This window comes from Oncorhynchus gorbuscha, linkage group LG10 (genome assembly GCF_021184085.1).
Source record: "Oncorhynchus gorbuscha isolate QuinsamMale2020 ecotype Even-year linkage group LG10, OgorEven_v1.0, whole genome shotgun sequence".
In the NCBI taxonomy this organism is placed as follows: Eukaryota; Metazoa; Chordata; class Actinopteri; order Salmoniformes; family Salmonidae; genus Oncorhynchus; species Oncorhynchus gorbuscha.
The window spans coordinates 80,909,624-80,934,239 of record NC_060182.1 but is presented as its reverse complement, the minus strand read 5'-3'; the positions used below and the strand labels follow the sequence as shown (position 1 = coordinate 80,934,239).

At 47.6% G+C, this 24,616-nt stretch overlaps 1 protein-coding gene across 1 annotated transcript in view; it reads right to left on the bottom strand.

Annotated features, from left to right (window-relative positions):
* Positions 1–281: 281 nt before the first annotated feature.
* Positions 282–24,616, bottom strand: part of LOC124046629 (rho GTPase-activating protein 5-like) — a 98,544-nt gene continuing 74,209 nt past the window's right edge. The window contains 4 exon segments of the mRNA XM_046367232.1: positions 282–802; positions 1,465–1,570; positions 14,209–14,340; positions 23,751–23,828. Coding sequence (XP_046223188.1) covers positions 475–802; positions 1,465–1,570; positions 14,209–14,340; positions 23,751–23,828 — 644 coding nt within the window. The 3' untranslated portion in view covers positions 282–474.

Sequence of the window (24,616 nt, the reverse complement as noted above, 5' to 3'; positions counted from 1 at the left end):
TCAGTCACCCTGAATCCAGTCAGTCACCCCTGAATCCAGTCAGTCGCCCAGAAAGGGGAGCAGAGAACAAAGTTGATCATTTAGTAATGTTGTTGTTTTGCAGTCAGAGGGACACCAAAGGGAGGGGAGAGGAGGACACATCACCCTATGTCCCCCCACTAGCCCAGCCTTACCCCTACCCCACCTGGGTCTATATGAGTGGTTCAGGCTGCAGGGACACCAGCCTTGTCCCCCACCCCAGCCTTACCCCTACCCCACCTGGGTCTATATGAGTGGTTCAGGCTGCAGGGACACCAAAGGGAGGGGAGAGGAGGACACATCACCCTATGTCCCCCCACTAGCCCAGCCTTACCCCTACCCCACCTGGGTCTATATGAGTGGTTCAGGCTGCAGGGACACCAAAGGGAGGGGAGAGGAGGACACATCACCCTATGTCCCCCCACTAGCCCAGCCTTACCCCTACCCCACCTGGGTCTATATGAGTGGTTCAGGCTGTAGGGACATACTGTGCTGGATCTGCTGGGGCTGAAGAGGAGGGGGCAGCTGCAGGGGCCTCAGGGCCTCCACCATGCTGTGACAGTGGTGGGGTGGTGGGGTGCTCTCGGTGCTGGAGCTCTCCTGGATGTCTCCGCTGTAGAAGAAGTAGTGGCCCTGCTGGATGAAGGACTCGATGACAGACTGGTTGAGCTTGGTAGTGGAGAGGGTGTCCTTGTTCTCAAAGTCGGGACGCATCAGTGTGGGCCAGAAGCAGATGGATAGATTGTCGGCTGTCATCAAGGTGGTCTTACTCTGCTGGCTCACCCTGGGGAAACACACAATTTCCCTGATTTATTCCAACCATACTTATTTTGTACTTTATTTAAAAAATAAAGAATCAGGTACTCAATTAGAGGGGAGTGCAGACAACTCTGGTCTCCAGAACAGTAGCTGTACACTAAATATACCTTCCTAATATTGAGTTGCATTCTTGACACAAACCGGTGCGCCTGGCACCTACTACCATACCCTGTTCAAAGGCACTTAAATATTTTGTCTTGCCCATTCACCCTCATCTCAATTGTCTTAAGGATTAAAAATCCTTCTTTAACCTGTCTCCTCCCCTTCATCTGCACCGATTGAAGTGGATTTAACAAGTGACATCAATAAGGGATCAAAGCTTTCACCTGGTCCGTCTCTGTCATGGAAAGAGCAGGTGCTCTTAATGTTTGTATACTCCGTGTATATCACAACAGAACTGAATTATGTTCATGTAGCATCTCCACGTATCACTACGTTTTATCCCTACTGAACACGGCCCGGTCCAACTACACAACTGTATGACATGCTTGTTTCTATGACTATGGTCACATAACAAACATCATGGATACTTTGCAGCTTACTTCAGACATACTTCAAATTGCACCCAGTATCAGTCAGCTGAAGCTGAGACTGTTTCTGATCTAGGGTCACAGGGTTGTCTCTTACCTGTTCAGGTGAGTGATGACGTATTTAAACACCTCGTAGTTCACTGCAGGGAACTTCCTCACTATTTCTTTCAGCACTTGGAGTCTTTCTATGTGGTCCACAATTTCTGAAAAGAAGGAGAACAGAGTTTTTACTGATTCCTTCCATTGGGAGAAGAAGAAAAAATTAAAGGAGTATCACAAAGCCGACAGGGCTGCCAATGACCTCCCACACGAGAAACACATTCAAATACCAGCTAGACCTTCGGCAGATACAACACCAGCCCACTACGTTGACAGTACTACATACCAAAATACATAGTCCATGAGCCGGACCCCCAGATTGGGGCTGTCAGTATCATCTGGGGGCACAATGTCTCATAGTGATTTTCTTGTCACTCTTTCTCTAATTAATAACATCATCAAATGCACTCCTGTGTTGGATGAGAAGCTCTAACTCCACGTAAGATCGCTGAGTAATAAGAGATGTTGGGACAAACCATGTATTAGGACGTCAACTCTGTCAAGGCATTTAACATACCAATCAGATACACTTTATCACAGCCTGCCAATTAACTCTGACCAAAGTGCTATTGTCAAGGTCAACCGACCGTGACTACTGGGCTAATCAATAGTTAGAACGTCATATGAGTGTGAGTGTTATGTGTCCCAGAGCAGAGCACTGGGCACCAAGGCTAGCCAGGGCCTGAGACCAACACTGCATCCCAGATGGCAATAGTGCACTACTTTTGACCAAAGTACTACACTCCATGTATTTGGGACGCACTCTGAGACTTGGAGGTCCTGGTCCAAACACCTCCACATTATGCTGCTTGCAGAATGATCATTTCTACAGAGCTGCTCCAAACTCTTAGAGACAAGCTCCACAGGGCTCTGTCTCTTCCTCCACCCATCTCCCTCTCTGTCTCTCCTTCCTTCCCTCCATCCAGGGGACAGTAGATGGAGGCCTATTTCTGGGACATTAATCTGCAGCAGTGAGCCAGAAAGGAGGCCGACAGCTGGGTTGGTTTCAACACTGATCCAGGATCACATGACTCCAGCTCGGAGATCATACAGAACCACACAGGCTGGGGCCTCCAGCGACCGGGAGACCCATGGGGTGGCGCACAAATGACCCAGCGTCGTCCGGGTTAGAGGAGGGTTTGGCCGGCAGGGATGTCCTTGTTCAATCAAGTTCTAGCGACTCCTGTGGCGGGCCGGGCGCAGTGCACGGTGACACGGTGATTAGGTGTACGGTGTTTCCTCCGACACATTGGTGCAGCTGGTTTCCAGGTTAAGCGAGCAGTGTGACAAGAAGCAGTGCGGCTTGGTTTGTTTGTGTTTCAGGGGACGCACGGCTCTCGACCTTCACCTCTCCCGAGTCCGTACGGGAGTTGCAGCGATGAGTCAAGACCGTAACTACCAATTGGATACTTTTTTATATTTATTTTATTTCACCTTTATTTAACCAGGTAGGCTAGTTGAGAACACCTTTATTTAACCAGGTAGGCTAGTTGAGAACACCTTTATTTAACCAGGCAGGCTAGTTGAGAACACCTTTATTTAACCAGGCAGGCTAGTTGAGAACACCTTTATTTAACCAGGTAGGCTAGTTGAGAACAAGTTCTCATTTACAACTGCGACCTGGCCAAGATAAAGCATAGCAGTGTGAACAGACAACACAGAGTTACACATGGAGTAAACAATTAACAAGTCAATAACACAGTAGAAAAAAGGGGGAGTCTATATACAATGTGTGCAAAAGGCATGAGGAGGTAGGCGAATAATTACAATTTTGCAGATTAACACTGGAGTGATAAATGATCAGATGGTCATATACAGGTAGAGATATTGGTGTGCAAAAGAGCAGAAAAGTAAATAAATAAAAACAGTATGGGGATGAGGTAGGTGAAAATGGGTGGGCTATTTACCAATAGACTATGTACAGCTGCAGCGATCGGTTAGCTGCTCAGATAGCTGATGTTTAAAGTTGGTGAGGGAGATAAAAGTCTCCAACTTCAGCGATTTTTGCAATTCGTTCCAGTCACAGGCAGCAGAGTACTGGAACGAAAGGCGGCCAAATGAGGTGTTGGCTTTAGGGATGATCAGTGAGATACACCTGCTGGAGCGTGTGCTACGGATGGGTGTTGCCATCGTGACCAGTGAACTGAGATAAGGCGGAGCTTTACCTAGCATGGACTTGTAGATGACCTGGAGCCAGTGGGTCTGGCAACGAATATGTAGCGAGGGCCAGCCGACTAGAGCATACAAGTCGCAGTGGTGGGTGGTATAAGGTGTTTTAGTGACAATACGGATGGCACTGTGATACACTGCATCCAGTTTGCTGAGTAGAATGTTGGAAGCCATTTTGTAGATGACATCGCCGAAGTCGAGAATCGGTAGGATGGTCAGTTTTTACTAGGGTAAGCTTGGCGGCGTGAGTGAAGGAGGCTTTGTTGCGGAATAGAAAGCCGACTCTTGATTTGATTTTCGATTGGAGATGTTTGATATGAGTCTGGAAGGAGAGTTTGCAGTCGAGCCAGACACCTAGGTACTTATAGATGTCCACATATTCAAGGTCGGAACCATCCAGGGTGGTGATGCTAATCGGGCATGCGGGTGCAGGCAGCGATCGGTTGAAAAGCATGCATTTGGTTTTACTAGCGTTTAAGAGCAGTTGGAGGCCACGGAAGGAGTGTTGTATGGCATTGAAGCTCGTTTGGAGGTTAGATAGCACAGTGTCCAATGACGGGCCGAAAGTATATAGAATGGTGTCGTCTGCGTAGAGGTGGATCAGGGAATCGCCCGCAGCAAGAGCAACATCATTGATATATACAGAGAAAAGAGTCGGCCCGAGAATTGAACCCTGTGGCACCCCCATAGAGACTGCCAGAGGACCGGACAGCATGCCCTCCGATTTGACACACTGAACTCTGTCTGCAAAGTAATTGGTGAACCAGGCAAGGCAGTCATCCGAAAAACCGAGGCTACTGAGTCTGCCGATAAGAATATGGTGATTGACAGAGTCGAAAGCCTTGGCAAGGTCTGCACAGTACTGTCTTTTATCGATGGCGGTTATGATATCTTTAGTACCTTGAGTGTGGCTGAGGTGCACCCGTGACCGGCTCGGAAACCAGATTGCACAGCGGAGAAGGTACGGTGGGATTCGAGATGGTCAGTGACGTGTTTGTTGACTTGGCTTTCGAAGACCTTAGATAGGCAGGGCAGGATGGATATAGGTCTGTAACAGTTTGGGTCCAGGGTGTCTCCCCCTTTGAAAAGGGGGATGACTGCGGCAGCTTTCCAATCCTTGGGGATCTCAGACGATATGAAAGAGAGGTTGAACAGGTTGGTAATAGGGGTTGAGACAATGGCAGCGGATAGTTTCAGAAATAGAGGGTCCAGATCGTCAAGCCCAGCTGATCTGTACGGGTCCAGGTTTTGCAGCTCTTTCAGAACATCTGCTATCTGTATTTGGGTAAAGGAGAACCTGGAGAGGCTTGGGCGAGGAGCTGCGGGGGTGGGGCGGAGCTGTTGGCCGAGGTTGGAGTAGCCAGGCGGAAGGCATGGCCAGCCGTTGAGAAATGCTTATTGAAGTTTTCGATAATCCTGGATTTATCGGTGGTGACTGTGTTACCTAGCCTCAGTGCAGTGGGCAGCTGTGAGGAGGTGCTCTTGTTCTCCATGGACTTCACAGTGTCCCAGAACTTTTTGGAGTTGGAGCTACAGGATGCAAACTTCTGCCTGAAGAAGCTGGCCTTAGCTTTCCTGACTGACTGCGTGTATTGGTTCCTGACTTCCCTGAACAGTTGCATATCGCGGGGACTATTTGATGCTATTGCAGTCCGCCACAGGATGTTTTTGTGCTGGTCGAGGGCAGTCAGGTCTGGAGTGAACCAAGGGCTGTATCTGTTCTTAGTTCTGCATTTTTTTGAACGGAGCATGCTTATCTAAAATGGTGAGGAAGTTACTTTTAAAGAATGACCAGGCATCCTCAACTGACGGGATGAGGTCAATGTCCTTCCAGGATACCCGGGCCAGGTCGATTAGAAAGACCTGCTCACAGAAGTGTTTTAGGGAGCGTTTGACAGTGACGAGGGGTGGTCGTTTGACTGCGGCTCCGTAGCGGATACAGACAACGAGGCAGTGAAGATGTCGTTCCCATAGCAACGATAAAAACATTCCCTAACCAGAAATGGCGGATTGATGGCAGCATTCGCGTGAAACTGAAAGCGCGAACCACTGCTTTTAATCAGGGCAAGGTGTCTGGTAACATGACCGAATACAAACAGTGCAGCTATTCCCTCCGCAAGGCTATCAAACAAGCTAAGCGTCAGTACAGAGACAAAGTAGAATCTCAATTCAACGGCTCAGACACAAGAGGCATGTGGCAGGGTCTACAGTCAATCACGGACTACAGGAAGAAATCCAGCCCAGTCACGGACCAGGATGTCTTGCTCCCAGGCAGACTAAATTACTTTTTTGCTCGCTTTGAGGACAATACAGTGCCACTGACACGGCCTGCAACGAAAACATGCGGTCTCTCCTTCACTGCAGCCGAGGTGAGTAAGACATTTAAACGTGTTAACCCTCGCAAGGCTGCAGGCCCAGACGGCATTCCCAGCCGCACCCTCAGAGCATGCGCAGACCAGCTGGCCGGTGTGTTTACGGACATATTCAATCAATCCCTATACCAGTCTGCTGTTCCCACATGCTTCAAGAGGGCCACCATTGTTCCTGTTCCCAAGAAAGCTAAGGTAACTGAGCTAAACGACTACCGCCCCGTAGCACTCACTTCCGTCATCATGAAGTGCTTTGAGAGACTAGTCAAGGACCATATCACCTCCACCCTACCTGACACCCTAGACCCACTCCAAATTGCTTACCGCCCAAATAGGTCCACAGACGATGCAATCTCAACCACACTGCACTAACCCATCTGGACAAGAGGAATACCTATGTGAGAATGCTGTTCATCGACTACAGCTCGGCATTCAACACCATAGTACCCTCCAAGCTCGTCATCAAGCTCGAGACCCTGGGTCTCAACCCCGCCCTGTGCAACTGGGTACTGGACTTCCTGACGGGCCGCCCCCAGGTGGTGAGGGTAGGCAACAAAATCTCCTCCCCGCTGATCCTCAACACTGGGGCCCCACAAGGGTGCGTTCTGAGCCCTCTCCTGTACTCCCTGTTCACCCACGACTGCGTGGCAACGCACGCCTCCAACTCAATCATCAAGTTTGCGGACGAAACAACAGTGGTAGGCTTGATGGTAGGCTTGGTAGGCTTGATTACCAACAACGACGAGACGGCCTACAGGGAGGAGGTGAGGAAGTGAGGTGAGGAGGAAGAGGAGGTTCAGGAAACAGCAGAGGGAACACCCCCCTATCCACATCGATGGAACAGTAGTGGAGAGGGTAGCAAGTTTTAAGTTCCTTGGCATACACATCACAGACAAATTTTATTGGTCCACTCACACAGACAGCATCGTGAAGAAGGCGCAGCACCGCCTCTTCAACCTCAGGAGGCTGAAGAAATTCGGCTTGTCACCAAAATCACTCACAAACTTCTACAGATGCACATTCGAGAGCCGAGAGACTGAAAAACAGCTTCTATCTCAAGGCCATCAGACTGTTAAACAGCCACCACTACATTGAGTGGCTGCTGCCAACACACTGACACTGACTCAACTCCAGCCACTTTAATAATGGGAATGGATTGGAAATTATGTAAATATATCACTAGCCACTTTAAACAATGCTACCTTATATAATGTTACTTACCCTACATTATTCATCTCATATGCATACGTATATACTGTACTCTATATCATCGACTGCATCCTTATGTAATACATGTATCACTAGCCACTTTAACTATGCCACTTTGTTTACATACTCATCTCATATGTATATACTGTACTCGATACCATCTACTCTATCTTGCCTATGCTGCTCTGTACCATCACTCATTCATATATCCTTATGTACATATTCTTTATACCCTTACACTGTGTATAAGACAGTAGTTTTGGAATTGTTAGTTAGATTACTTGTTGGTTATTACTGCATTGTCGGTACTAGAAGCACAAGCATTTCGCTACACTCGCATTAACATCTGCTAACCATGTGTATGTGACAAATAAAATTTGATTTGATTTGATCGCTGAGATCCTGGTTGAAGACTGCGGAGGTGTATTTGGAGGGCCAGTTGGTCAGGATGACGTCTATGAGGGTGCCCTTGTTTACAGAGTTAGGGTTGTACCTGGTGGGTTCCTTGATGATTTGTGTGAGATTGAGGGCATCTAGCTTAGATTGTAGGACTGCCGGGGTGTTAAGCATATCCCAGTTTAGGTCACCTAACAGAACAAACTCTGAAGCTAAAGTATGACATTACTTTGCAGGCTGTCTCTGCAGTAGACTGCAACTCCTCCCCCTTTGGCAGTTCTATCTTGACGGAAGATGTTATAGTTGGGTATGGAAATCTCAGAATTTTTGGTGGCCTTCCTGAGCCAGGATTCAGACACGGCAAGGACATCAGGGTTAGCAGAGTGTGCTAAAGAAGTGAGTAAAACAAACTTAGGGAGGAGGCTTCTGATGTTGACATGCATGAAACCAAGGCTTTTTCGATCACAGAAGTCAACAAATGAGGGTGCCTGGGGACATGCAGGGCCTGGGTTTACCTCCACATCACCCGCGGAACAGAGAAGGACTAGTATGAGGGTGCGGCTAAAGGCTATCAAAACTGGTCGCCTAGAGCGTTGGGGACAGAGAATAAGAGGAGCAGGTTTCCGGGCATGGTAGAATATATTCAGGGCATAATGCGCAGACAGGGGTATGGTGGGGTGCGGGTACAGCGGAGGTAAGCCCAGGCACTGGGTGATGATGAGAGAGGTTGTATCTCTGGACATGCTGGTTGGAATGGGTGAGGTCACCGCATGTGTGGGAGGTGGGACAAAGGAGGTATCAGGGGTATGAAGAGTGGAACTAGGGGCTCCATTGTAAACTAAAACAATGATAACTAACCTGAACAACAGTATACAAGGCATATTGACATTTGAGCGAGGCATACAGTAATCACAGGTGTTGAATTGGGAAAGCTAGCTAAAACAGTAGGTGAGACAACAACAGCTAATCAGATAGCACAACAACAGCAGGTAAAATGGCATTGACTAGGCAACGGGACCGACAGATAAAACAAACAAGCAGAATGGAGTACCGTGATTAATGGACAGTCCAGCGTGCATCAGCTATGTAGCCAGGAGATCAGTGTCCAGGGGGCAGCGGTGGATGGGGCAGGGAAGCTGGACTGGCAAGTGTTATCCAGGTTAAAAAAAACTAACAATGACTAAATAGCTTGTAGCTAGTTAGCTGGTTAGCTTCTGGAGGTTCTTGAGTGTGTTCTAAAAATTAAAAATAACAGCGATTCCGTATCACATTGGGTGAGGCAGGTTTCCGAAAGGTATAAACAAATTAAAAATCGAAAAGAGATAGAAAGTAAATATGGGTCCAGTGAGTGTTTGGGACGCGGCGATTCAGACGTTAGCAGGCCTGTGCTAACAAGGTAACAGTTCGTAGGCCGGGGCTAAACAAGGTAGCAGTTAGCGGACCGGAGCTAAACAAGCTAGCAGTTAGCAGGCCGAATTAGCAAGCAAGGAGATAGCAAGGGCTAGAGAGTTAGCCTTTGGGGGACGTCGCGATGGGGTGAGTCTGTTTATTCCTCTTCATGCGGTGACATCGATAGACCGGTCGTGGGCCCGGGTATTGCAGCCCAGGAGTATGCTACGGTGGTAGCACAGGTGCTCTGGCCGGGCTAGCTTCAAGCTAAGTGGGTGGAAACGCTAGCCAGGAGTAATCATCCGGGGTTGCGGTTTAGCTAGATAGCTAGTTGTGAAGATCCAGCTGAAAAATATTCCGTTTGCGGTGGGAATCCGGGAATGAAAAATAAATAGGTCCGTTATGCTCTGGTTAGTGTCGCGTTGTTCGAACTGGCGAGAGCTTTCCGAGATAAAGGTTAGCTGATGACCGGTTAGCTGAAGACCGCTAGCATAGCTGGTGGTTACTAGCTTCAGTTGAGGGGTTCCGGTTCCGAAGTAAATATAAATACTTTAGGAAAAAATAGCTACATTGGGTGAGGCGGGTTGCAGGAGAGTATTTGGAAGCTTAGGTTTAGCAAAATGTTTTTAAAGAGATATGCGAAGAAAAATACGTAAAAACGAAAAAGAAACGATATATACAAGGGACACGACACGACGACTTACTGCTACGCCATCTTGGAATCGAATGGAATACCACGGAATTGGGGAGAAAAAATGGGTTAAAAAATATATATAAAAATTAAACACACAGGTTGTGTCCCAAATGGCACCCTTCTCCCTATATATTGCACTATCCTATGGGCCCTGGTAAAAAAATATATAATATATATTTTTTTAAAGTAGTGCACTATATAGGATGCCATTTGGGATACAGGGAGCCAGGCAGGCAGGGGAAAAAGATGCAGATGCATGAAAATCTTGGCATCCTTGGGCAGGAATTTGTCTTTCAGGAAGACGACTGTGAGCTGAGTGTGATGTGACTTAGAGGTGTGAATTATAACTGGGGCTGAAATGTTAATGCAGGCTTGCAGTTCTACAGCAAAAACACAGAGATAAGTGTGTATACAGTTGAGGATGACACAAATATTAACTTTCCCAAAGTCTGAGTTCGAATAACAGACTGGAAGCTTCAAAAGAAGTGTGATGCTTGGAATCATTGTTCTTCCTCTATCAATCATGGTTACCTGCAAGGAAACACGTGCCGTCATCATTGCTTTGCACAAAAAGGGCTTCACAGACAAGGATATTGCTGCCAGTAAGATTGCACCTAAATCAACCATTTATCAGATCATCAAGAACTTCAAGGAGAGCGGTTCAATTGTTGTGAAGAAGGCTTCAGGGCGCCCAAGAAAGTCCAGCAAGCACCAGGACCGTCTCCTAATGTTGATTCAGCTGCGAGATCGGGGCACCACCAGTACAGAGCTTGCTCAGGGATGGCAGCAGGCAGGTGTAAGTGCGTTTGCACGCACAGTGAGGCGAAGATTTTTTGGAGGATGGCCTGGTGTCAAGAAGGGTAGCAAAGAAGCCACTTCTCTCCAGGAAAAACATCAGGGACAGACTGATATTCTGCAAAAGGTACAGGGATTGAACTGCTGAGGACTGGGATAAAGTCATTTTCTCTGATGAATCCCCTTTCCGATTGTTTGGAGCATCCGGAAAAAAGCTTGTCCGGAGAAGACAAGGTGAGCGCTACCATCAGTCCTGTGTCATGCCAACAGTAAAGCATCCTGAGACTATTCATGTGTGGGGTTGCTTCTCAGCCAAGGGAGTGGGCTCAATTTTGCCTCAGAACACAGACATGAATAAAGAATGGAACCAACACATCCTCCGAGAGCAACTTCTCCCAACCATCCAGGAACAGTTTGGTGATGAACAGTGCCTTTTCCAGCATGATGGAGCACCTTGTAAGGGTTGTCGTCGGGAGAAAGAGAGGAGGACCAAAGCGCAGCGTGGTAAGTGTTCATGATGATGTTTAATTAAAACTCAGAACACTAAACAATTAAGGAGAACGTGAATTTACCAAAACCGAAACAGTACCGTATGGCCCAAACACTCACACGGAAGCAAACACCCACAAACCAAAAGTGAAACCCAGGCTACCTAAGTATGATTCTCAATCAGGGTCAACAATTGACAGCTGCCTCTGATTGAGAACCATACTAGGCCGAACTCAAAAACCAACATAGAAAAACAAACATAGACTGCCCACCCCAACTCACACCCTGACCATACTAAAACAAAGACAAAAACAAAGGAACTAAGGTCAGAACGTGACACCCTTGCCATAAGGCAAAAGTGATAACGAAGGGGAAGAAAACATTGATATTTTGGGTCCGTGGCCAGGAAACTCCCCAGACCTTAATCCCATTGAGAACTTGTGGTCAGTAGTCAAGAGGCGGGTGGACAAACAAAAACCCACAAATTCTGACAAACTTCAAGCATTGATTATGTAAGAATGGGCTGCCATCAGTCAGGATGTGGCCCAGAAGTTAATTGACAGCATGCCAGGGCAGATTGCAGAGGTCTTGAAAAAGAAGGGTCAACTCTGCAAATATTGACTCTTTGCATCAACTTCAAAAATGGTCAATAAAAGCCTTTGACATTTATGAAGTGTGTATACATACAGAGAGAGAGAGAGAGAGAGAGAGAGAGAGAGAGAGAGAGAGAGAGAGAGAGAGAGAGAGAGAGAGAGAGAAGTGTGTATGCATACAGAGAGAGAGGAATGTGTATACATACAGAGAGAAGTGTGTTTACATACAGAGAGAGAGAAGTGTGTTTACATACAGAGAGAGAGAAGTGTGTATACATACAGAGAGAAGTGTGTTTACATACAGAGAGAGAGAAGTGTGTATACATACAGAGAGAGAGAGAAGTGTGTTTACATACAGAGAGAGAGAGAGAAGTGTGTATACATACAGAGAGAGAGAGAGAAGTGTGTATACATACAGAGAGAGAGAGAGTGTTTACATACAGAGAGAGAGAAGTGTGTATACATAGAGAGAGAGAAGTGTGTATACATACAGAGAGAGAGAGAGAGAGTGTGTATACATACAGAGAGAGAGAAGTGTGTATACATACAGAGAAGTGTGTATACATACAGAGAGAGAGAAGTGTGTATACATACAGAGAGAGAGAAGTGTGTATACAGAGAGAGAGAAGTGTGTATACATACAGAGAGAGAGAGAAGTGTGTATACATACAGAGAGAGAGAGAGTGTGTATACATACAGAGAGAGAGAGAGTGTATACATACAGAGAGAGAGAGAAGTGTGTATACATACAGAGAGAGAGAGTGTGTATACATACAGAGAGAAGAGAGAGAGAGAGAGAGAGAGAGAGAGAGAGAGAGAGAGAGAGAGAGAGAGTGTGTATACATACAGAGAGAGAGAGAGAAGTGTGTATACATACAGAGAGAGAGAGAGAGAGTGTTTAGAGAGAGAGAGAGAGTGAAACAGGAGAGAGAGTGTATACATAGAGAGAGAGACAGAGAGAGGGACATAGAGAGAGAGAGAGTGTAGAGATAAACAGGGAGAGAGAGAGACAGGGAGAGAGAGAGAGAAGAGGGAGAGAGAGAGACAGGGAGAGAGAGACAGAGAGAGAGAGAGAGAGAGAATACAGGGAGAGAGAGAGAGAGAGAGACAGGAGAGAGAGAGAGAGAGAGACAGGGAGAGAGAGACAGGGAGAGAGAGAGAAACAGGAAGAGAGAGAGGGAGAGAGAGAGAGACAGGGAGAGAGAGAGAGACGGGGAGAGAGAGAGAGACAGGGAGAGAGAGACAGTGAGAGAGAGAGAGACAGTGAGAGAGAGAGAGACAGGGAGAGAGAGAGAGAGAAGTGTGAGAGAGAGACAGAGAGAGAGAGAGAGAGAGAGAGAGAGAGAGAGAGAGAGGGAGAGAGAAGAGACAGAGAGAGAGACAGAGAGAGAGAGAGAGAGAGAGAGAGAGAGGAGAGAGAGACAGAGAGAGGGACATAGAGAGAGAGAGAGGGAGAGAGAAACAGGAGAGAGAGAGACGGGGAGAGAGAGAGAGACAGGGAGAGAGAGAGAGAGACGGAGAGAGAGAGAGAGAAACAGGGAGAGAGAGAGAGAGAGAGAGAGAGAGACAGGGAGAGAGAGAGAGAGAGAAACAGGAAGAGAGAGGGAGAGAGAGAGAGACAGGGAGAGAGAGAGAGACGGGGAGAGAGAGAGAGACAGGGAGAGAGAGACAGAGAGAGAGAGGAGAGAGACAGAGAGAGAGAGAGAGAGAGAGAGAGACAGTGAGAGAGAGAGAGAGGGAGAGAGAGAGAGAGAGAGAGAGAGAGACAGAGAGAGAGAGAGAGAGAGACAGAGAGAGAGAGAGAGAGAGAAACAGGGAGAGAGAGAGAGAGAGAGGGAGAGACAGGGAGAGAGAGAGAGACAGGAAGAGAGAGAGACAGGGAGAGAGAGGGAGGGAGAGAGAGGGAGATGGAAGAGAGACAGAGAGAGAGAGAAAGAGAGAGAGAGAGAAACAGGGAGAGAGAGAGAGAAACAGGGAGAGAGAGAGAGAGAAACAGGGAGAGAGAGAGAGAAAACAGGGAGAGAGAGAGAGAGAAACAGGGAGAGAGAGAGAGAGAAACAGGAGAGAGAGAGAGAGAAACAGGGAGAGAGAGAGAGAGAGAGAGAGAGAGAGAGAAACAGGGAGAGAGAGAGAGAGAGAGAGAGAGAGAGAGAGAGAGAGAGAGAGAGAGAGAGAGAGAGAGAGAGAGAGAGAGAGAGAGAGAGAGAGAGAGAGAGAGAGAGAGACAGGGAGAGAGAGACACAGGGAGAGAGAGACAGGGAGAGAGAGACAGGGAGATAGAAGAGACAGAGAGAGATAACTGGTTGAACCCCTCTTCTCTTGCTGCTGTTTGTGATTTAAGGGGGAGGTCTGAGGCGATGGGTGTCAACCCTCCCCACAGCTAGTAGTTATTGAGTCAGGACACTGGCCTCTATAGACCAGACATGGGTTGATAAAATATGTTTTTTCTTTCAATAGCATTTTGTTGAACCTGCCTGAGAATGTCAGATGGGCATGGTTTGTACTGCCACTGTTGGGAATATTGCAGTGGGCAAGCTTTTCCAAGCGTAGCTAAAAGCATTTGAAAGAGACACAATACTATCTGAACCCAGGTCAGGCCTCCAGAGAATGTGTAGCTAACAGTACAGTATAGTACTCACTGGCTGCCTCCAACAGCTCTGGGTGCAGGGTGTAGGGGATAAGAGGGTCAGGTAGGTCAGAAAAAAAGGCCTTCAGAGCCCCCGCCACAGCATTCACAGCCACATCCATCACTATCAGGTCCATACTGTGGTCTGTAGGGAGAGAGAAAGGGAGACAGGGTTAGATTGGAGGGGGGTACAGAGACAGAGCGAGGGGAGAGAGTAAGAGGGAGAGAAAGAGGAGAGGGAAGAGAATAAAGTGAGAGAGTAAAGGGAGAGCGAGGGAAGAGAGAGAGGAGAGGGAAGAGAGTAAAGGGAGAGCGAGGGGAGAGAGTAAGAGGGAGAGAGAGAGGAGGGAAGAGAGTAAAGGGAGAGTGAGGTGAGAGACAGAGGAGAGGGAAGAGAGTAAATGGAGAGAGAGGGAGAGAGTAAGAGGGGGGAGAGAGTAAAAGGGACGAGGGAGAGTAAGAGGGAGGGAGAGTAGAGGGAAGGAGCGAGAAAGAGGGAGGGGAGAGAGTAAGAGGGAGGGGAGAGAGTAGGAGGGAGGTGAGAGAGTAAGAGGGAGTGGAGATAATAAGAGGGAGGGAAAGAGTAAAAGGGAGGAGGGAGGGAGAGAGTAAGAGGGAGGGAGAGGGTAAGAGGGAGGGAGAGGGTAAGAGGGAGGAGAGAGTAGGAGGGAGGGGAGAGAGTAAGAGGGTGGGAGAGAGTAAGATGGAGGAGGGAGGGGAGAGAGTAAGAGGGAGAGAGAGTAAAAGAGAGGAGGGAGAGTAAAAGGGAGGAGGGAGAGTAAGAGGAAGGGAGAGAGTAAGAGGGATGATGGAGAGTAAGAGGAAGGGAGAGAGTAAGAGGGAGGGAGGGGAGAGTAAGAGGGAAGGAGAGAGTAAGAGGGAGGGAGAGAGTAAAAGGGTGGAGGGAGGGGAGAGAGTAAGAGGGAGGGAGAGAGTAAGAGGGAGGGGAGAGAGTAACAGGGAGAGGGAGAGAGTAAGAGGGAGGGAGAGTAAGAGGGAGGAGAGAGAGGAGGGAGAGAGAGTAAAAGAGAGGAGGGAGGGGAGAGAGTAAGAGGGAGGGAGGGAGGGAGGGAGGGAGGGAGGGAGGGAGGGAGGGAGGGAGGAGGGAGGGAGGGAGGGAGGGAGGGAGGAGGGGAGAGCGATGGAGAGGGAGGGAGAGAGTAAGAGGGAGAGGGAGGGGAGGGAGGGAGAGAGTAAGAGGGGAGGGGAGAGAGTAGGAGGGAGAGAGAGAGGGAGAGGGAGAGAGAGTAAACGAGAAGAGGGAGGAGAGAGAGTAAACGAGAAGAGGGAGGAGAGAGAGTAAACGAGAAGAGGGAGGAGAGAGAGTAAGAGGGAGCGAGAGAGTAAGAGGGAGGAGGGAGGGGAGAGCGTAAGAGGGCGGGAGAGAGTAAGAGGGAGGAGGGAGGGGAGAGCGTAAGAGGGAGAGAGAGAGTAAAAGAGAGGAGGGAGGGGAGAGAGTAAAAGGGAGAGGGTAAGAGGGAGAGAGAGAGTAAAAGGGAGGAGGGAGGGGAAAGAGTAAGAGGGAGGGAGAGAGTAAAAGGGAGGAGGGAGGGGAGAGAGTAAGAGGGAGGAGGGAGGGGAGAGCGTAAGAGGGAGGGAGAGAGGGAGGGAGGAGGGAGGGGAGAGCGAAGAGGGAGAGAGAGAGTAAAAGAGAGGAGGGAGGGAGAGAGTAAAAGGGAGAGGGTAAGAGGGAGAGAGAGAGTAAAAGGGAGGAGGGAGGGGAAAGAGTAAGAGGGAGGGAGAGAGTAAGAGGGAGGGGAGAGAGTAACAGGGAGAGGGAGAGAGTAAGAGGGAGGGAGGGGGAGGGAGGGAGGGAGGAGGGAGGGAGGGAGGGAGGGGAGGGAGGGAGGGAGGGGAGGGAGGGAGGGAGGGAGGGAGGGAGGGAGGAGAAGGGGGAGGGAGGGGAGGGAGAAAAGGGAGGAGGGAGGAGAGAGAGTAAGAGGGAGAGAGAGAGTAAAAGAGAGGTGGGAGGGGAGAGAGTAAGAGGGAGGGAGGGAGGGAGGGAGGGAGGGAGGGAGGGAGGGAGGGAGGGAGGGAGGGAGGGAGGGAGGGGAGAGCGAAGAGGGAGGGAGAGAGTAAGAGGGAGGAGGGAGGGGAGAGCGTAAGAGGGAGAGAGAGAGTAAAAGAGAGGAGGGAGGGGAGAGAGTAAAAGGGAGAGGGTAAGAGGGAGAGAGAGAGTAAAAGGGAGGAGGGAGGGGAAAGAGTAAGAGGGAGGGAGAGAGTAAGAGGGAGGGGAGAGAGTAAGAGGGAGAGAGTAAGAGGGAGGGAGGGAGGGAGTAAAAGGGAGGAGGGAGGAGAGAGAGTAAGAGGGAGAGAGAGTAAAAGAGAGGAGGGAGGGGAGAGAGTAAGAGGGAGGGAGAGAGTAAGAGGGAGGAGGGAGGGGAAAGAGTAAGAGGGAGGGAGAGAGTAAGAGGGAGGGAGAGAGTAAGAGGGAGAAGGGAGGGGAAAGAGTAAGAGGGAGGGAGAGAGTAAGAGGGAGGAGGAAGGGGAGAGCCGTAAGAGGGAGGGAGAGAGTAAGAGGGAGGGGAGAGCGTAAGAGGGAGAGAGAGTAAAAGAGAGGAGGGAGGGGAGAGAGTAAGAGGGAGAGAGAGAGTAAAAGAGAGGAGGGAGGGGAGAGAGTAAGAGGGAGAGGGTAAGAGGGAGAGCGTAAGAGGGAGAGAGAGAGTAAAAGAGAGGAGGGAGGGGAGAGAGTAAGAGGGATAGGGTAAGAGGGAGGGAGAGAGTAAAAGGGAGGAGGGAGGGGAAAGAGTAAGAGGGAGAGCGTAAGAGGGAGAGAGAGAGTAAAAGAGAGGAGGGAGGGGAGAGATTAAGAGGGATAGGGTAAGAGGGAGAGAGAGAGTAAAAGGGAGGAGGGAGGGGAAAGAGTAAGAGGGAGGGAGAGAGTAAGAGGGAGGGGAGAGAGTAACAGGGAGAGGGAGAGAGTAAGAGGGAGGGAGGGAGGGAGGGAGTAAAAGGGAGGAGGGAGGAGAGAGAGTAAGAGGGAGAGAGAGTAAAAGAGAGGAGGGAGGGAGAGAGTAAGAGGGAGGGAGAGAGTAAGAGGGAGGGGGAGAGCGTAAGAGGGAGGGAGAGAGTAAGAGGGAGGAGGGAGGGGAGAGCGTAAGAGGGAGAGAGAGAGTAAAAGAGAGGAGGGAGGGGAGAGAGTAAGAGGGAGGGGAGAGAGTAAGAGGGAGGGAGAGAGTAAGAGGAGGGGGGTAAGATGAGAATAAGAGGGAGGGAAAGAGTAAAAGGGAGGAGGGAGGGGAGAGAGTAAGAGGGAGGGAGAGAGTAAGAGGGAGGGAGAGAGTAAGAAGGAGGGGAGAGAGTAAGATGGAGGAGGGAGGGAGAGAGTAAGAGGGAGAGAGTAAAAGAGAGGAGGGAGGGGAGAGAGTAAGAGGGAGGGAGGGAGGGAGGGAGGGAGGGGAGGGAGGGAGGGAGGGGGGGGAGGGAGGGAGGGAGGGGAGGGAGGGAGGGAGGGGAGAGAGTAAGAGGGAGGGAGAGAGTAAGATGGAGGAGGGAGGGGAGAGAATAAGAGGGAGAGAGAGTAAAAGAGAGGAGGGAGGAGGGGAGGGAGGGAGGGAGGGAGTAAAAGGGAGGAGGGAGGAGAGAGAGTAAGAGGGAGAGAGAGTAAAAGAGAGGAGGGAGAGAGAGAGTAAGAGGGAGAGAGAGTAAACGAGAAGAGGGAGGGGAGAGAGTAAGAGGGAGGGGAGAGAGTAAGAGGGAGGAGGGAGGGGAGAGCATAAGAGGGAGAGAGAGAAAAAAGAGAGGAGGGAGGGAGAGAGTAAGAGGGATAGGGTAAGAGGGAGGAGAGAGTAAAAGGAGGAGGGAGGGGAAAGAGTAAGAGGGACTTAGAGAGTAAGAGGGAGGGGAGAGAGTAACAGGGAGAGGGAGAGAGTAACAGGGAGGGAGGGAGGGAGGGAGGGAGGGAGGGAGGGGAGGGAGGGAAAGGGAGGAGGGAGGAGAGAGAAGAGGGAGGGAGGGAGAGTAAGAGGGAGGAGGGAGGGAGAGCGTAAGAGGGAGAGGAGAGAGTAAAAGAGAGGAGGGAGGGGAGAGCGAAGAGGGAGGGAGAGAGAGGAGTAAGAGGGAGGAGGGAGGGGGGTAGAGCGAAGAGGGAGAGAGAGAGGGGAAAAGAGAGGAGGGAGGGAGAGAGTAAGAGGGAGAGAGAGAGTAAAAGGGAGGGAGAGAGTAAGAAGGAGGGAGAGAGTAAGATGGAGGAGGGAGGGAGAGAGAGTAAGAGGGAGGGAAAGAGTAAAAGGGAGGAGGGAGGGGAGAGAGTAAGAGGGAGGAGAGAGTAAGAGGGAGGGAGAGAGTAAGAAGGAGGGGAGAGAGTAAGATGGAAGAGGGAGGGGAGAGAGTAAGAGGGAGAGAGAGTAAAAGAGAGGAGGGAGGGAGGGAGGGGAGGGAGGGAGGGAGGGAGGGAGGGAGGGAGGGAGGGAGGGAGGGAGGGAGGGAGGGAGGGAGGGAGAGAGTAAGAGGGAGGGGAGAGAGTAAGATGGAGGAGGGAGGGGAAGAGAGAGTAAGAGGGAGAGAGAGAAAAAGGGAGGAGGGAGAGGAGGGAGGGGAGAGAGTAAGGGAGGAGGGAGGGAGGGAGAGGGAGGGGAGTAAAAGGGAGGAGGGAGGAGAGAGAGTAAGAGGGAGAGAGAGTAAAAGAGAGGAGGGAGAGAGAGAGTAAGAGGGAGAGAGAGTAAACGAGAAGAGGGAGGGGAGAGAGGGCCTAAGAGGGAGGGGAGAGAGTAAGAGGGAGGAGGGAGGGGAGAGCATAAGAGGGAGAGAGAGAGGAAAAGAGAGGAGGGAGGGAGAGAGTAAGAGGGATAGGGTAAGAGGGAGGGAGAGAGTAAAAGGGAGGAGGGAGGGGAAAGAGTAAGAGGGACTTAGAGAGTAAGAGGGAGGGGAGAGAGTAACAGGGAGAGGGAGAGAGTAACAGGGAGGAGGGAGGGAGGGAGGGAGGGAGGGAGGGAGGGAGTAAACAAGAGGGAGGAGGGAGGGAGAGAGATCCTTGTCTAAGAGGGAGGGAGAGTAGTAAGAGGGAGGAGGGAGGGGAGAGCGTAAGAGGGAGAGAGAGAGTAAAAGAGAGGAGGGAGGGGAGAGCGTAAGAGGGAGGGAAAGAGTAAGAAGGAGGAGGAGGGGAGAGCGTAAGAGGGAGAGAGAGAAAGATAAAAGAGAGAGGAGGGAAAGATAAGGGAGAGCTTGTAGAGATAAGAGGGAGAGAGAGAGTAAAAGAGAAGAGGAGGGGAGAGATAAGAGGGAGGGAGAGATAAGAGGGAGGAGGGAGGGGAGAGCGTAAGAGGGAGGGAGAGAGTAAGAGGGAGGAGGGAGGGAAAACACTGAGCTTGTAAGAGGGAGAGAGAGAGTAAAGATAAAAGAGAGGAGGGAGGGGAGAACAGAGCTTGTAAGAGGGAGAACACTGGGTAAGAGGAAAACAGAGAGATAAAAGGGAGGAGGGAGGGGAAAGAGTAAGAGGGAGGGAGAGAGTAAAGATAAGGGAGGGAGAGCTTGTAGAAGAGGGAGGAGGGAGGGGAGATAGTAAGAAGGAGGGATAGAGTAAGAGGGAGGAGAGAGAGTAAAAGGGAGGAGGGAGAGATAAGAGGAGGAGAGAAAGTAAAAGGAGGAGGGAGGGGAGAGAGTAAGAGGAAGGAGCTTGAGTAAGAGAGCTTGTAAAGTAAAAGGGAGGAGAGGGGAGATAAAAGGAGGAGCTTGAAAGATAAGAGGGAGGGAGAGAGTAAAAGGAGGAGGGAGAGTAAGAGGGAGAGAGAGGAAAGAATAAGAGTGGAGAGAGAAGGGGAGAGAGAGGGGGAGAGAGAGGGAGAGCGGGAAGAGTAAGAGGGAAAGAGTTGGTGAGAGAACAAGATAAAAGTGGTGAGAAGAGGAAGAGGCTGAGAGAGAACGAGCTGGTGAAAGCAGGACAGGGCCTAAGATGAACTGACAGCTGTCAGAGTAGATCTCTCTCCCAGAGAACGGAAAGGGAAAAGAGGGAGAAAAATGCACTTAATTCCCAAATTCCTGTGGTGAAAGAAGTGAGAGAGTGAGTGAGAGAGAGAGAGAAAGAGAGAAGGCAGTGGCTAGTGGCTTCGGTAAACAGTCTCGTGGATAGGAAGTCATTTGGCCACTTGATGGAAGGAAGATCTTTCCACCCAGCCCCTTTACAAAAGCTCGATGGCTCCCCCGGGAAATACAGACAACCAGTGAGCTTACGCAGTAATTCAATTCCAGGCTAAAGAAAATAACATCAAATTGATTGCTTGTGTAAGTCAAACTATAAGGCAAATTGGAGTCATTTTGACTTGGTCCGGGCGTATTTAGAGACCATATTTACTGCACTACACCGCAACCAGTATTTATAACTTGAGCTAAATGTATAACAAGAGGGACGGGAGGATCCCTCTGCAGCTAAATGGAGATTACATCCTTGTCTAAATCATATTACAGGACATTCCCAGAACTCCTCATTAGCAGGTTAATACAATCAGCCAGTATGTTATAAAAAACTTCCATTCACAGTCATTCAGATATATGTGTGTCTGAAATGAAACAGTTAGAGGAAAAGTCCTTGGGAAGAGTCATTATTGGTTTGTAAAGATCCAGTCACTTCCGCTAATAAGAAAACACTGAGCGTGTTACTGAACCACTGTGATCCTGTTCAGTTTAAAAACAGAAGAAAAGTGAGCTTGTAAAGATAATAAGGAAAACACTGAGCTTGTAAAGATAATAAGGAAAACACTGAGCCTGTAAAGATAATAAGGAAAACACTGAGCCTGTAAAGATAATAAGGAAAACACTGAGCTTGTAAAGATAATAAGGAAAACACTGAGCTTGTAAAGATAATAAGGAAAACAGTGAGCTTGTAAAGATAATAAGGAAAACAGTGAGCTTGTAAAGATAATAAGGAAAACAGTGAGCTTGTAAAGATAATAAGGAAAACAGTGAGCTTGTAAAGATAATAAGGAAAACAGTGAGCTTGTAAAGATAATAAGGACAACACTGAGCTTGTAAAGATAATAAGGACAACAGTGAGCTTGTAAAGATAATAAGGAAAACAGTGAGCTTGTAAAGATAATAAGGAAAACACTGAGCTTGTAAAGATAATAAGGACAACACTGAGCTTGTAAAGATAATAAGGAAAACAGTGAGCTTGTAAAGATAATAAGGAAAACAGTGAGCTTGTAAAGATAATAAGGAAAACACTGAGCTTGTAAAGATAATAAGGACAACACTGAGCTTGTAAAGATAATAAGGAAAACAGTGAGCTTGTAAAGATAATAAGGACAACACTGAGCTTGTAAAGATAATAAGGAAAACAGTGAGCTTGTAAAGATAATAAGGAAAACAGTGAGCTTGTAAAGATAATAAGGAAAACACTGAGCTTGTAAAGATAATAAGGAAAACACTGAGCTTGTAAAGATAATAAGGAAAACAGTGAGCTTGTAAAGATAATAAGGAAAACAGTGAGCTTGTAAAGATAATAAGGAAAACAGTGAGCTTGTAAAGATAATAAGGACAACACTGAGCTTGTAAAGATAATAAGGACAACAGAGAGCTTGTAAAGATAATAAGGAAAACAGTGAGCTTGTAAAGATAATAAGGAAAACAGTGAGCTTGTAAAGATAATAAGGACAACACTGAGCTTGTAAAGATAATAAGGAAAACAGTGAGCTTGTAAAGATAATAAGGAAAACAGTGAGCTTGTAAAGATAATAAGGAAAACACTGAGCTTGTAAAGATAATAAGGAAAACAGTGAGCTTGTAAAGATAATAAGGAAAACAGTGAGCTTGTAAAGATAATAAGGAAACAGTGAGCTTGTAAAGATAATAAGGAAAACACTGAGCTTGTAAAGATAATAAGGAAAACACTGAGCTTGTAAAGATAATAAGGAAAACAGTGAGCTTGTAAAGATAATAAGGAAAACAGTGAGCTTGTAAAGATAATAAGGAAAACAGTGAGCTTGTAAAGATAATAAGGACAACACTGAGCTTGTAAAGATAATAAGGACAACAGAGAGCTTGTAAAGATAATAAGGAAAACAGTGAGCTTGTAAAGATAATAAGGAAAACAGTGAGCTTGTAAAGATAATAAGGAAAACAGTGAGCTTGTAAAGATAATAAGGAAAACACTGAGCTTGTAAAGATAATAAGGAAAACACTGAGCTTGTAAAGATAATAAGGAAAACACTGAGCCTGTAAAGATAATAAGGAAAACACTGAGCTTGTAAAGATAATAAGGAAAACAGATAATAAGGAAAACAGTAATAAGGAAAACACTGAGCTTGTAAAGATAATAAGGAAAACACTGAGCTTGTAAAGATAATAAGGAAAACACTGAGCTTGTAAAGATAATAAGGACAACAGAGAGCTTGTAAAGATAATAAGGAAAACACTGAGCTTGTAAAGATAATAAGGAAAACACTGAGCTTGTAAAGATAATAAGGAAAACACTGAGCTTGTAAAGATAATAAGGAAAACACTGAGCTTGTAAAGTTAATAAGGACAACAGAGAGCTTGTAAAGATAATAAGGAAAACACTGAGCTTGTAAAGATAATAAGGAAAACACTGAGCTTGTAAAGATAATAAGGAAAACACTGAGCTTGTAAAGATAATAAGGAAAACACTGAGCTTGTAAAGATAATAAGGAAAACACTGAGCTTGTAAAGATAATAAGGAAAACAGTGAGCTTGTAAAGATAATAAGGAAAACAGTGAGCTTGTAAAGATAATAAGGAAAACACTGAGCTTGTAAAGATAATAAGGAAAACACTGAGCTTGTAAAGATAATAAGGAAAACACTGAGCTTGTAAAGATAAAAGATAAGGAAAACACTGAGCTTGTAAAGATAATAAGGAAAACACTGAGCTTGTAAAGATAAAGATAAGGAAAACACTGAGCTTGTAAAGATAATAAGGAAAACACTGAGCTTGTAAAGATAATAAGGAAAACACTGAGCTTGTAAAGATAATAAGGAAAACAGTGAGCTTGTAAAGATAATAAGGAAAACACTGAGCTTGTAAAGATAATAAGGACAACACTGAGCTTGTAAAGATAATAAGGAAAACACTGAGCTTGTAAAGATAATAAGGAAAACACTGAGCTTGTAAAGATAATAAGGAAAACAGTGAGCTTGTAAAGATAATAAGGAAAACACTGAGCTTGTAAAGATAATAAGGAAAACACTGAGCTTGTAAAGATAATAAGGAAAACACTGAGCTTGTAAAGATAATAAGGACAACACTGAGCTTGTAAAGATAATAAGGAAAACACTGAGCTTGTAAAGATAATAAGGAAAACACAAAGATAATAAGGAAAACTGAGCTTGTAAAGATAATAAGGACAACAGAGAGCTTGTAAAGATAATAAGGAAAACACTGAGCTTGTAAAGATAATAAGGACAACAGAGAGCTTGTAAAGATAATAAGGACAACAGAGAGCTTGTAAAGATAATAAGGACAACAGAGAGCTTGTAAAGATAATAAGGACAACACAGAGCTTGTAAAGATAATAAGCAAAACAGTGAGCTTGTAAAGAAAAAATACATTTCGAGGAGAGGACCGCAAATAAAATAGTGAGTTGACAATTGCAGCTGTGTTTTACCTTGATCAAACTGCTTCTGAATATTGTCTTGATCAGTCTTGTTCCCACTCACGCGATACAGGCCCTCTGTTGTAAGTCCTGGAGGACAAAAGAACAGACATATTTAGAGCATAAGTACAGGCATTGTGAAGCTACTACTTGACCTGCTATCAACATAGTTCCACTGTGAAAAGGGCAGGAGAAGTTTAAAGACACTTTTCCATTTAGCAATGATTAAGGAAAACACTCTGATCAGAGAAAATAAAACACAGACACAACCACCGTGATATTAAGCATGGCCCGAGACGATTGTTATACACACACACACACGGACGGACGGACAGATACGGACGGATGGACGGACAGACACGGACGGACGGACGGACGGACACGGACGGACGGACAGACACGGACGGGCGGACACGGACGGACAGACACGGACGGGCGGACACGGACGGACGACACAGACACGGACGGACGGACAGACACGGACGGACAGACACGGACAGACGGACAGACACGGACGGACGGACAGACACGGACGGACGGACAGACACGGACGGACGGACAGACACGGACGGACGGACAGACGGACAGACATGGACGGACAGACAGACAGTGTGTAGTGGGTGGAGGAAGAGGCTATCAGGGGTAGAGGAAAAACAGGCCCTGGGATACAATAAGCAGCACCTCCAAACCTAATCTAACCAAACCTATCCTAACCAAACCTAAACAAGCCTAACCTATCCTAACCAAACCTATCCTAACCATCCTATTCCTAACCAAACCTAACCTACTTAAAAACCAGCCCAATAGCCAGGCCTATTTAGACGATTATTCATATTAAACATGATGAGGCATTGTCCTTGCATCGTCTAGAGACAGCC